The following is a 13306-nucleotide window of genomic DNA, read 5'->3' as shown; positions in this document are numbered from 1 at the left end:
ACACAAAGTTATGATGTTGAAGAATTTTGATGCTCTGGGGAAAAAAATGTCCTTGTCCTGATTCACAGAGTGCGGTCAGCCTCACAGAGAGATGCGCATGAACCCCAAAGCCATCACTGCGCCTCAGATGTTTGGTCGACTTGATGTGGCTACAAATGACTGGACCGATGGCATCTTCTCAACACTTTGGAGGAAAACACTGAAGGCGAAGAAAGGTCAGAGAAAGTGACAAGACTGTTAACACATTTATCAAATCGCTATTCCATCATTTATGATTCATTTGAATATAAAGATATTAAAAATATAAATTTAGATGTAGAATTACATTGACAATGTAACATTTAAAGAAATAATTTCCTCTTGTGTGTTTGTAAATTGGGGGGTGGGGTTCTTATGAAAAGGTATGGATAAATATGAAGGTTGTTCCAGCACTTCTCTGCTCTTCTTGTACAAGAAGTGTGGTGATGCTTTTGTACAAGTAGTGGTTAGTTGTCTGCTCCACATTGAATGGTAACACTTAACACTCTTTGCCGACACCAGTGCTGGAACTTTTCCGACAGACTTTATATTCTGTACGAGGATAAGGAGGTAGTAGTTGGTATCAAGGGCGTAGGTTTGCATAGGGACGGTAGGGACAAAACATGACCAACTTTTCAGGATGCTCAAATTGTCCCCACCAATTTTTAAGCAACCTCATTTGCATTATATAATGACTTCAGTTATATAGGTCATTTAGACTGTCTTTCCATATGTTGTATTGATAGAATTGACCCTACCAGTATTAAGTAAATTATTCTCAATATGTTCAGATTTACATTAACCCCTTTTTCTTGCTGAATGTGCTGGTCCATCTCCAAGCCCCCCACCCAACCAAACACACGTTTTATTGGCTGATGACTGAACCACCCCCAACAAAAACGCACACACATAACCTCATGTCTACATGCCTCCTCCTGCGCCCCCTTCGAAGAGGAGGGATATTGGAAGTCCTTTTCTGCCACCACCACCAGTGGCAGCAGCCACTGCTAGTAATGTAAAAAGACGTCAGTGTTGTGAACGGTGGGGAACGCACTACTAATTTTGCTACTGACAGTCCGACCGGCATCAGAGTTTGCATAGCATTAAACTGTGTGAACTTGCTAACCTACAGAACTCGGGTACACTGCAAAAACATACCTCCTTAAAACGAGTGAAATTCCCTTGATTTCAGTTTAATTCTACTATAAAATAGGTGAAATTATCTGCCACTGCTAGAAGTAAATTTGACTTACGGAAATAAGAAACATAGCTAGCTGAAAGTAAGATTGACAGGCTTATTTACGGTCTAATTTAAAATCTGCAATGTGTTTTGTACTGTTATTGTTAATTGAACTGTGAGAAATATAGTGAACTCTGCTAGAAGCTATAGAACCAGCAAACCTGGTGCAAGAAGCTGCTTAGTGAGAGAGGTCCCAGGACCCAGTCTGTGTTTAGAAGGAAAAGTGTTGACAGTCAAAAGAACACATGCTGCTACTTTTCTTTTTGTAAACAGCCTGGTTTAGAAGGAAAGAAGACTAGAAGAGCATGTTGTGACTTTACACTTTTTAAACCAAATACCTAGTAGTGCATTCATTCATTAAAATGTATTCATTTATTTTCTGTCAACAGACATCATTTTCAGATAATCATACATTTATAATAATCGAGATAAAAAGTTTAATCTAATTTATACGTTTTCATATTGTAATGAGGATAGTATGCAAGCAATGGCAGAAGGTGGAAAAAAAAGAAAGTGAACCATCACATTTAATATTTTGTACCCCCCCCCCACACACACACACACACATACTTTGGCAGCAACTTCAACTAGACGCTTCCTGTTGCTGCAGATCAGTCTGGCACATCCATCAGGACTAATCTTGTTCCAGTCTTCTCTACAAAGGTGTTGTAGTTGAGTCAGATTCCTGGGATTTCTGGCATGAATCGCTGTCTTTGGGTCATGCCACAGCCTCTCAATGGGGTTCAAGTCTGGACTTTGACTTGGCCACTCCAGAACGTGTATTTTGTTCTCCCGAAACCATTCTGAAGTTGATTAACTTCTGTGTTTTGGATCATTGCCTTGTTGCAGCACCCATCCTCTTTTTGGCTTCAACTGTCTGACAGACGGCCTCTGGTTTCCTGCAAAACACCCTGATAAACTTTTGAATTCATTCTTCCATTAATGATTGCAAGTTGTCCAGGCCCTGAGTAAGCAAAACAGCCCCAAATCATGACGCTCCCTCGACCATGCTTCACAGTGGTGATGAGGTGTTGATGTTGGTAAGCTGTTCCATTCTTCTTCCACACATGACGTTGTGTGTTACTCCCAGACAATTCAAGTTTGTTTTCATCTTTCCACAAAATATTTTGCCACAACTTCTGTGGAGTGTCCAAATGCCTTTTTGCGAACACTAATCAAGCAACAATTTTTGTTTTAGACAGCAGTGGCTTCCTCTGTGGAGTCCTTGCATGAACACCATTCTTAGCTATAGTTTTACAAATAGTCTATGTGTGCACAGATATTGGACTGTGCCAGTTATTTCTGTAAGTCTTTAGCAGACACTCTTGGGTTCTTTTTTACCTCTTTGAGTATTCTGCCTGAACTTTTGCCGTCATCTTTGGTGGACGGCCACTCCTTGGGAGAGAAGCAACAGTGCCAAACTCTCTCCATTTGTAGACAACTTTTCTGACTGTCGATTGATGAACATCCAGACTTTTAGAGATGGTTTTGTATCCTTTCCCAGCTTTATACAAATCAACAATCCTTGATCGCAGGTCTTCAGACAGCTCTTTTGACCGAGCCATTATGCACATCAGACAATGCTTCTCATCAAGACAATTCTTACCAGGTGTGTGTTTTATAGTGGGCAGGGCAGCTTTAAACCACTCAGCAGTGATTGGGCACACACCTTTAAGTCTCCTGAGGCAGATTGTTCACTTACTTATTCTTCCCCCTTCTGTCATTGTTTGCATGCTATCCTCATTAAAATATAAAAACCTATAAATGTTTGGGTGGTTTTAGCAGTGTTTAAAGCAGACACTGTTTTTACATCTGTGTGATTTTGACAAAGTTCAGATCACATTTGATGATGATTTTATGCAGAAATGTGAGATTCCAATAGGTTCAGATACTTTTTCATACCACTCTATCTCCCCACCCACAGCGCCCAGCCCCCAAAACACAAAAAACAACCAACCAACCAATAGGATTCCCCTATTTTGAAAAATGACTTCTTCCCATGAAAATGATAATTTTTAACTTTTTTAATTTTTACGTAGGAAACTCATCAGCATTTTCGTAGGAAATGTAGCTCTGACCCCCGTTTACCTAATCTGTTTGGTGTTATTAATGTCCTGTCCCCAGCAAAAAATGTACATGCATGTCATGCTGTTATAGCGTCCTTACCAATGTTGAGACCAAACCTACGCCCTTGGTTGGTATCATTGGTGCACAGAAAGAATGGCATTAGAAATGCATCTTTTCTGCTTAGTTGCATGAGGGAAAGAAATGAAAAACATGAAAGAGTGCCCCTGGAGAGCTCAGAACTGATTTCTCCCATGATTCTTTCGGGTCCTTGTAGATGAAGGGGCATCTTTTTTTCACAGAGAGCTGTGTGAAAACCTGTAATGTTGTATGTCGCAGAAAAGTTTAATTGCCTAGGGATGTCCTTGCAGTCCTAGCTCACCACACTAGAGTTTGTTTTATCTTCCTATCTTCTTAGGGCATTCATTAAAGATGTATGCGTACACTGGTGTGAATTTACAGTCCATAGAATGTGTTGGCTTTTATATGTTCACATTTATGTTCTGCTTGCTGCTCACCACACAAGAAGGACCATTCATCCATGCTATAAAAGTTGCTCCAGCTACTAATTCTTCTGAGGCTTGTGGTTCCATCATTTCGATGCACTAATGGTGTCGTTCACTGCATATTTATTTTATTTATAATCCAAAACAATCAATATTTTATTTCACCCAGTGTAAATCTTGCTTCAAAACCTTTCAGGAGAACACATATGGATTGTCCTGGATGGGCCAGTTGATGCAATCTGGATAGAGAATCTTAACTCGGTTTTGGATGACAACAGAACTCTTACATTGGCAAATGGAGACCGTATACCCATGGCACTCAACTGTAAAGTGGTGTTTGAGCCACATAACATCGACAATGCTTCTCCAGCTACTGTATCACGCAACGGCATGGTGTTCATGAGCTCTTCTGTGCTCAGCTGGAGCCCTATATTAGAGGTGATTAAATATAACAAATTCATTGCATTTAGTTTGTTTCAGAGCAGAACATGACTGTGATACTAATAATGTTATGAAATGCAATAAAATCTTTTTTTTTTAGATGAAACTTACACATACAGTACAGAAGAAGAATGTTGTAAAAAAGCCTAACATTGTTAATTGTGTGTCCAGGGGTGGTTGAAAAAACGGTGCCCCCAGGAGGTACAGATTCTGAGGGGCCTCTTCTCGTCATCTTTCACCAAACTATACCGCTTCTGTGTACAGTCACTTGAGTTTAAAATAGACCTGCTTGAGGCTTTTGTCATCATGCAATGCATCAACATGCTGCAAGGACTCATACCAACAAAGGTTGGGGTGATGTTGCTCAACATTTCCAATTAAAGCGCAGGCTTTTCTCATGTTTTTTCTCCTTTGTACATTCAAAATGTTATTTTCAAGGTTTTAATCAAGCAATTCAATGTATGATTGTGGAGCTTTTTGTGTCTTTGCATGTTCAGTGTTGTTAATCTTACTTTAAAAAAGTAATTACTGTATTTTTCGGACTATAAGTCGCAGTTTTTTTCATAGTTTGGCAGGGGGTAGACTTATACTCTGGAACGACTAATGTGTGAAATTATTAACACTTTATCATTAGGACTGTCAAACGATTAACATTTTTAATCGAGTTAATCACAGCTTAAAAATTAATTAATTGTAATTAATCGCAATTCAAACCATCTCTAAGATATGCCATATTTTTCTGTAAATTATTGTTGGCATGGAAAGATAAGACACAAGACGGACATAAACATACTTTCAACATACTGTACATAAGTACTGTATTTGTTTATTATAACAATAAATCCACAAGATGGCATTAACATTATTAACATTCTTTCTGCTAAAGGGATCCACGGATAGAAAGACTTGTAGTTTTTAAAAGATACATTTGAGTACAAGTTATAGTAATTTTATATTAAAAACCCTCTTAATATTTTCATTTGATAATTAAAAAATTTTTTTTCAATCAAAAAAATAAACTAATAGCTCGCCATTATTGACGTCGCCGAGCGGGAAGTCTTACACAGTGTCTTTAACTGCGTAAGGTAGTGATTGAAATACACCACTAGGTGTCAAAGGCGAGTTTTAAATTAATTAGAGATCTAGCCACGGCAAAGTCTGAGTAGGTTTTATGTGTATTTTGCATAGATAGTTTGATTGGGAATGCCAGTTCTCTTTGCATTGAGCGCTTTTCTTTTTGTGAACATTATTTTTTTGAAGGATAGGAATATTATTTTTGTTGTGCTTTCACTAAATGACACTGTAGTGACTTAACTGTTCCGCTGGACTGCATGATGGGAAATTGGGCAACCACAACTGTTAGTGGTGGCTGCAAATGGTATTATGATCTGCGATGTGTTCATTTAAACGTGTTAAGAAAAAGATCGTCTCCTGTCATTCTTCCCTACGTCGTTCGCCACAATACTTTTATTTGTTATGAATGAGTTGCCAAAGCTTAAGCCAATAAAAGGCGCAGTCCAATGAACGCCTGTGTCCACTCGCATTTCTCTGCCTTTTTGCTCTCCATGTGATAAAATGGTGTCATTGTAAACTGTTTGAGTAAACGCATGAACGGGTCATTCCGTGCATGCGTTAATTGCGTCAAAAATTTAAACCCGTGATTAATTTAAAAAATTAATTACCGTCCGTTAACGCGATAAATTTGACAGCACTATTTATTATATAATTTCACATGTTATTTTGGTGTTTTGGAGTGACACTGATGGTTTGATAAAATTGTTAGAATGTTCTTTATGCTATAGTTATCGGAATAACTCCTAATAGTTATGTTACGTTAACATACCGGCCACATTCATCATATCATACTGTACACTTAATCAGCATGTTGTTCTCTATAGTTTTTGTATTTTAAAATACCTTTCAAGATTACATATCTGTTCGATGTGTTGGATTTTCTCAAGTAAATTTCCCCCCAAAATTTGACTTATACTCAGGTGCGACTTAATTGTTTTTTTCCTCTTCGTTTGGCATTTTATGGCTGGTGCGACTTATACTCAGGTGCATCTTATAGTCCGAAAAATATGGTAGTTACAGTTACAAAATACTAAAAAGTAATTGAGTTAGTAACTCAGTCACTCATTATTAGTTCCTCAGCAAAGTAATTGGGGTTACTTTTCATCTTCTACACATTATTACATTATACATTGTACAACATCTTTCACATCAAAGATGTTTGCATTAACTGATTGAAAAATAAAAACACTATATGCAGTATTTTCGAACATTTTACATGCAAATTCCATTAAATTTGCTTGTTAACTAGCCAATATGGGTTTACCACTTTTTCCCTTATTGTAAGTGCATTTACTTTTTTATAGTAAAACCAAAAAGACATTGATTGATTGATGATAATCGTTCATCCTTCCTCTAAGTTATACTATTGATAAGTGTTTCTTCACAGGAACAGTATGTCGACTTATCTCAAGAGCACTTGGAGCGACTGTATGTATTTGCCTTGATGTGGAGCACAGGAGCTGTCCTTGAGTTGGATAACCGCAAGAAAATGGAGATGTGGCTAAGAGGACATGACAGTATCCATCTAAACTTGCCTGATATCCCTCCTGACTGTGAAGACACCATGTTCGACTATTATGTCACATCAGACGGTAGACAGGAGTGCAGTCATTTTAAGAGACTTTTCAGGCAGTTCAGAGTCTATTTAAATATAACATGCATTTTTTTTTTGGGGGGGGGGGGGGTAACTACAAATTCCTCAGTTGAAACTGTGAGCTAGATGTGCAAAACATTAAGCCGTGCCTTCACTTAGAATGATTTTTTTTCTCATCAACATGTAGATAACTGCTGTGTGCTGTAATATTTGTATTTTATTCTAGGTCAGTGGGTCCACTGGTGCACACAAGTGGAGGAATATGTTTATCCATCAGAAATAACCCCAGAGTACAGTTCCATCTTGGTTCCCAATGTTGACAATGTTCGAACTGACTTCCTGATACAGACCATTGCCAGGCAGGGCAAGGTGATGTTTAATAACAAAAAAAAACAAACAAACAAAAAAAAAGTCCCCCCCCCCCCCCCCCCCCCCCCTTTGTTTACCATTCTTTATGCCAACAATGCATAGAGTCTGAAATTAGTGTGAAGCAAACGCAATGCAAAGCTATTGTTTTTTGTTGTTGTTGAAGGGTAGGGTGGTGTTTCATTTGTACATTTCTCACAAGTACTAACACTGAAACATGTATTTTTAGGCAGTTTTGCTTATTGGAGAGCAAGGTACAGCCAAGACGGTCATGATGAAGGGCTATATGTCTAAGCTCCATTCCGAGACACACATGGGGAAGAGTCTTAATTTTTCCTCTGCCACTACACCACTCATATTCCAGGTACAGTACAGTACCAATTTAGTTTTCTGCCACGTTCTGTATTAATATCACCATGCTTAATGCTCTAGAGTTGTCATAAAATAAGCAAGTTAAATGATACAATATGATGGAAACAGGTATAATATTTAAAGTGGTATTGATTAGGTTGCCTGAATGAAAGTGTGCAGGCTGAAATTGAGAGCACCATTTTGTCCCTGTCCATGGCTCAGTAGTATATTGATTACACTGTCATGATGGATTATTCATATCCCAAAGGCCACAACATCTTTTTCATCGACATTCTTCCCTGTCTTCTTCTTTAGAAATATGTCTCTTAATTGTGTCCTGTTTCCTTTTAAGCGAACTATTGAGAGTTATGTAGATAAGAGGATGGGGAGCACTTATGGACCCCCTGCTGGGAAAAAGATGTCAGTCTTCATCGATGATGTCAACATGCCTGTCATCAATGAGTGGGGTGATCAGGTTTGGGATAAAAGTAACATTTTTGTATTTATATTTTAAAAAAATAAAAATAATGTTTATATAATATTTTGGACACAGGTGACAAATGAAATTGTTCGTCAGCTAATGGACCAGAATGGCTTTTTCAACCTGGAAAAACCAGGAGAATTCACTGGAATCATTGACGTCCAGTTCCTTGCAGCTATGATACATCCCGGAGGAGGGCGTAATGACATCCCACAAAGACTCAAAAGACAGTTTTCCATCTTTAACTGTACACTTCCCTCCAATTCCTCCATTGACAAGATATTTGGTAATAATAAAATAAACCAAAACAGAATCTCTATGGATTAAAAAATGTAGCTATGCCACCATCAGATTATATTGTAGACAATTTATATGTCCCTTTATGTTTTGACTTCTAATTTGTAACTCACTTTATGTCGTCAACTTGTTGTTTCTTGCAGGTGTGATTGGTGAAGGCTACTTCTGTGCTCGTCGCAGTTTTTCTGATGATGTTCAAAGCACAGTGTCCTCTCTGGTGTCCATGACTCGTCATCTTTGGCAGCTAACTAAGATTAAGATGCTTCCAACTCCTGCCAAGTTCCATTACATTTTCAACCTTCGGGATCTCTCAAGGGTCTGGCAAGGCATGCTTAATACAACGGCAGAGGTGGTTAATTCCACCCAGGTGAGACGATGTATCCGTCTCACGAAATGGCTCAACAAACACTTAACATAATTCACGCCACGGGTGGATAGGAATCAAGAGATAAGGAAAGGAAAATCATTTTTTCAAGAATGATTAAGACAGTCCAGTGTATAATAAGAACTAGCATACAGCAAATACTGCTGACAACCTTGTTGTTTAAAGGGATCCACGGATAGAAAGACTTGTAGTTCTTAAAAGATAAATGTTATTATGAGTTAAAAGACTTTGATATTAAAACCCCTCTTGATGTTTTCGTTATTATACAATTTGTAAAATTAGTTTACCTAGTAGTAGGTCGCCGTTTTTGTTGACGTTGCAGGACGGTGACATCACAAGGGTACGCTGCCGGGCTTTCAGAGTATGACTTTAGTGACGTAAACTCTCTCCATCCCTTTCAATTTGAACCTGAGAGGAACATTATTGAGCATGATAGCACTGGCGATATTTCACAAAACGAGCAGCAAAAGAAAAATGAACAGGAAAGGCGGGATGAGACGAGACAAGAGTAGGAAAAAAAAAACTTTTCTGTCAAAATATGCTTCACCAGCGAAACGTGCTACAAGAGGCAAATTTGACAGCCAAAGTACTACAGTGCTATTTCAGCTTGTTTTGTTTTGATGCATGCAGACAGAACATACTAAAGATGCCTTAAGTAAACACTTAACGTTGTAATATCAAATAAGGGTGGTTTAAATACCAGATTGGCCCAAATATAAGACGGTGTTTTTGCATTGAAATAAGATTGAAAAAGAGGGGGTCGTTTTATATTCGCGTTCTAGACATTATACCCATTCACGACGCTAAATGACGCCAGATATCATTGAAGCGATGTTCTGGTATGACAGATCTCAGCTACTCTCCCCATTCACGACGCTAGATGGAGCCAGATATCATTGAAGCGATGTTCTGTCATGGCAGATCTCAGCTACTAGTTTAACCAGTTTGCATTATTTTATTGCAATGTTTTTCCTTATTCAGATTTGTTTCAAGACTACAGTTAGTTAGACTTCACTTTGATGGTTAATGCAGTTATTGCAATTTTGTTGTTTTATCACAATAGATTAGTTTATTTACAATTCAAAAACGAGAAGCCATTCATTTACGAATGTGATTGGACTTTAGTTTACATATTTAAATGTTCAGATATTAAGATTTGAATGAGGCAAAATAACATCCTTTTTCTCTCAGAAATATTGTTATAATCATTTGTTTCAGATGTACGATAACTATTTTCTGTATAAAAGTTAATTTGGTTTTTTAAACTTGAGTCTTGAAAAAGAGGGGGTCGTCTTATTTCTTAAATTTTATTTAATTTAATCTTTATTTTATCAGGCAGTCTCATTGAGATTAATATCTCTTTTACAAGAGAGGCCTGAGCACAAAAAACATTCACAAATATCAAACAACACAAAATACACTAACGGAAACAGTTACAATAATCAGTAAAAACATCAGACAAAAGAGATTTAAAATCACTAAGATGAATGATTGACTGTAGTTTAAAGACTAGATTGCAATTCGTTCCATTTAAGAGGAGCATAGTTGCTAAAGCCAGTTCTGCCAACATTAGTGCGTGTGAGTGGAATGTTTGGGGTTAAGTAGTTGGATGATCGTGTTTTGTAGTTACTGGATTTGAATGACAGGAGATGTGAGGTAGTTAGGAAGTTTGCACAGTAAAGCCTTATAGATGAATAACATGATGTGGATATTTCTTCTTGACTGTAGTGAGGACCAACCAACATTTTGATAAAGGGTACAATGACGAATGCAGAAATGGTCATTGGTGATGAAACGTAGTACACTGTGATAAACCGGGTTTAACTGTTGAAGAGTTGATGGAGCTGCATGACAGTACAAGATGTCCCCATAATCAAGAACAGAAACAAAAGAATAGAATACAATGGTTTTTCGGTTAGAAGTTGACAGACAGCCTTTGATTCTATACAGGAAGCTAAGTTTAAATTTACATAAATTTATGGATTAGGTGATGAATATGAGTTTTGAATGATAAATTACTGTCAATCCAAATTCCTAAGTATTCGTATGAATCAGTGAGAGTAACAAGTGACAAACAACGTCATCACCCCGAGCGTCCATTGCACGCATAAAACATGGTGCCCTCTGTAGGTCAAAACATGTACTAAATATTCTAGATTTATAAATTAATGGCAATATTTATGTGTTTCTAATAACATATTTTAGTAAAATTCACATGTAAAGTAAATTCACGTGTGGAGTCCCTCAAAGGTCAATTCTTGGACCACTCTTATTTAACATCTGCATGCTTCCGTTAACTCAGATAATGGAACAGTATGATATCTCCTATCACGTCTATGCAGAAGACACACAACTGTACATTTCTGTGTCCCCACATGATTATAGTCCCTTAGTCTCCCTGAGTAAATGCATTCATCAAATCAATGAATGGATGTGCCAGAATTTTCTCCAGTTAAATGTGGAGAAGACAGAGGTGATCATTTTTGGGCCAAAAAAGGAAAGGTCAAAGATAAGCAGCCAACTTAGCACAATGTCACTTACAGCTACAAATCAAGTCAGAAACCTTGGCGTAATTATTGACTCAGACCTAAAATTTGATAGCCATCTAAAGTCCGTCACTAAATCCGCTTATTACCACCTAAAAAATATAACCAGAATTAAGGGGCTTCTGACTCAACAAGACATGGAAAAACTTATGCATGCATTCATTTTCAGCAGATTGGACTATTGCAACGGTACATTTACAGGTCTTGATAAAAAATCAGTTAGGAAGCTGCAGCTAGTACAGAATGCTGCAGCCAGAGGCCTCACAAATACAAGGAAGCTGGACCACATTACACTGGTTTTGAAATCGCTACACTGACTTCCAGTGAATCAAAGGATAGACTATGTGCTATGTGCTATGTGCCATATAAATAAATTTGCCTTGCCTTGCCTTGCCTAAAAGAGAACAATTGTGGCTTATTAGAGCCTACAAGTCTTAAAGTCCAAGGTTCCCTTTAAAGTATTGCCTCAAGGTAACCTAAATTTATATCAACAGATCAACAATCTGCTTGAAACCTACCACAAGAAAGCACAATGCTTAAAAGTATGACAGAGAAGCACATGCAAAAAGTATTTTGAGGCAATTAAAAGGTAATAAAAGACTCAATAAAAACACAAATAGAAAGTACTCAAGGCTTTTAACCGATGTGCGCATGTATTGAATGTCTTGCCGCGTAGAAGGAATTGCAGAAAACAGGTACTGTTCGTCTAGTGAAAGTGACAAACAATGCTATCACCCCGAGCGTCCATTGCACGCATAAAACATGGTGCCCTCTGCAGGTCAAAAAATGTACTAAATATTCTAGATTTTTAAATTAATGGCAATATTTATGTGTTTCTAATAACATATTTTAGTAAAAGAGAGCAATTGTGGTTTATTAGAGCCTACAAGTCTTTAAGTCCAAGGTTCCCTTTAAAATATTGCCTCAAGGTAACCTAAATTTATATTCTCGGTCAAAATTATGTAGCATTCAAATATGACAGCCTGCAGACGTCTCCTAACTGACTTTTAATTTCAGTCAATCATTTTTCAGGTGCTGTTGGCATTATGGAAGCATGAATGCAAACGTGTGATAGCTGACAGATTTATTATGCCTGAAGAAGTGGAGTGGTTTGACCTAGCTTTGGCAAAACTGGTAGGGGACACGCTTGGCGAGAAGCACAAAAGCATTGTGGACCTCGGTGTGGATAAATATTTTGTTGACTTTCTGCGTGACACACCTGAAGCAACAGGTAGCGTAATATGATTATATGGAATTTCAACACTGCATTGCAGTAACGCAATTTGGGACATTGAGATTGTCATTGCCTTAATGTGAAATATTTTCATTAAAAGGAGAGGAGCCTGAAGATTCTGATATGGATTTACCCAAAGTGTACGAGACAATTGAGACATTTGAGAGCTTAAAGAACAGACTGAACATGTTCCTCGATCTTTACAATGAGAGTGTTAGGGGTGCTGCCATGGACATGGTCTTCTTTCAGGATGCAATGATACATTTGGTCAAGGTAAAGTACGCCTCACTCTCAGTCTCTATGGATTTTTTTTTTTTTTTTAAATCAATGAGGACTCCAGTGTTGCATTAAAAACTCCTATCTGCTCGCATTTTTGGAATATCAAAGTACCTATTTGAAGTGTAAGTGCTATACAAGTGCACTTTGGGGGGTGGAAATGCTTACTGTAGCATTCTGTACCTTTGCATCGATTGTATTAGAAGGTAAATATAAAAGATTGTGTGGTTTATGCTAGATATCAAGAATAATCCGGACACCCGGCGGTAATGCCTTATTGGTTGGTGTTGGAGGTTCAGGAAAACAGAGCTTGACCAGACTGGCCTCATTCATCGCTGGATACAAGATTTTCCAGATCACTCTTACACGGTACTCTTACTTTGATACGCTTAAAGGGCAACTGAAGAGCTTTTCGGATTTCGCTCCTGAGTGC

At 37.8% G+C, this 13306-nt stretch overlaps 1 protein-coding gene across 12 annotated transcripts in view; it reads left to right on the top strand.

Moving 5' to 3' along the window:
* dnah5 (dynein, axonemal, heavy chain 5) overlaps positions 1 to 13306 on the top strand; it is a 173918-nt gene that overhangs the window by 61816 nt on the left and 98796 nt on the right. For all 12 annotated transcript variants that reach the window (XM_057835036.1, XM_057835035.1, XM_057835038.1 and 9 more), the window contains 12 exons: positions 69 to 215; positions 4025 to 4266; positions 4441 to 4617; positions 6731 to 6935; positions 7164 to 7306; positions 7533 to 7667; positions 8007 to 8129; positions 8208 to 8421; positions 8576 to 8799; positions 12396 to 12594; positions 12698 to 12870; positions 13112 to 13242. In XM_057835036.1, coding sequence (XP_057691019.1) covers positions 69 to 215; positions 4025 to 4266; positions 4441 to 4617; positions 6731 to 6935; positions 7164 to 7306; positions 7533 to 7667; positions 8007 to 8129; positions 8208 to 8421; positions 8576 to 8799; positions 12396 to 12594; positions 12698 to 12870; positions 13112 to 13242 — 2113 coding nt within the window. The remainder of the gene's footprint in view (positions 1 to 68; positions 216 to 4024; positions 4267 to 4440; positions 4618 to 6730; positions 6936 to 7163; positions 7307 to 7532; positions 7668 to 8006; positions 8130 to 8207; positions 8422 to 8575; positions 8800 to 12395; positions 12595 to 12697; positions 12871 to 13111; positions 13243 to 13306) is intronic.

The sequence above is a fragment of the Corythoichthys intestinalis genome, chromosome 4, assembly GCF_030265065.1.
Source record: "Corythoichthys intestinalis isolate RoL2023-P3 chromosome 4, ASM3026506v1, whole genome shotgun sequence".
In the NCBI taxonomy this organism is placed as follows: domain Eukaryota; kingdom Metazoa; phylum Chordata; class Actinopteri; order Syngnathiformes; family Syngnathidae; genus Corythoichthys; species Corythoichthys intestinalis.
Note: the sequence above shows the minus strand (reverse complement) of the source record. Positions and strands in the feature narration are given on the sequence as shown.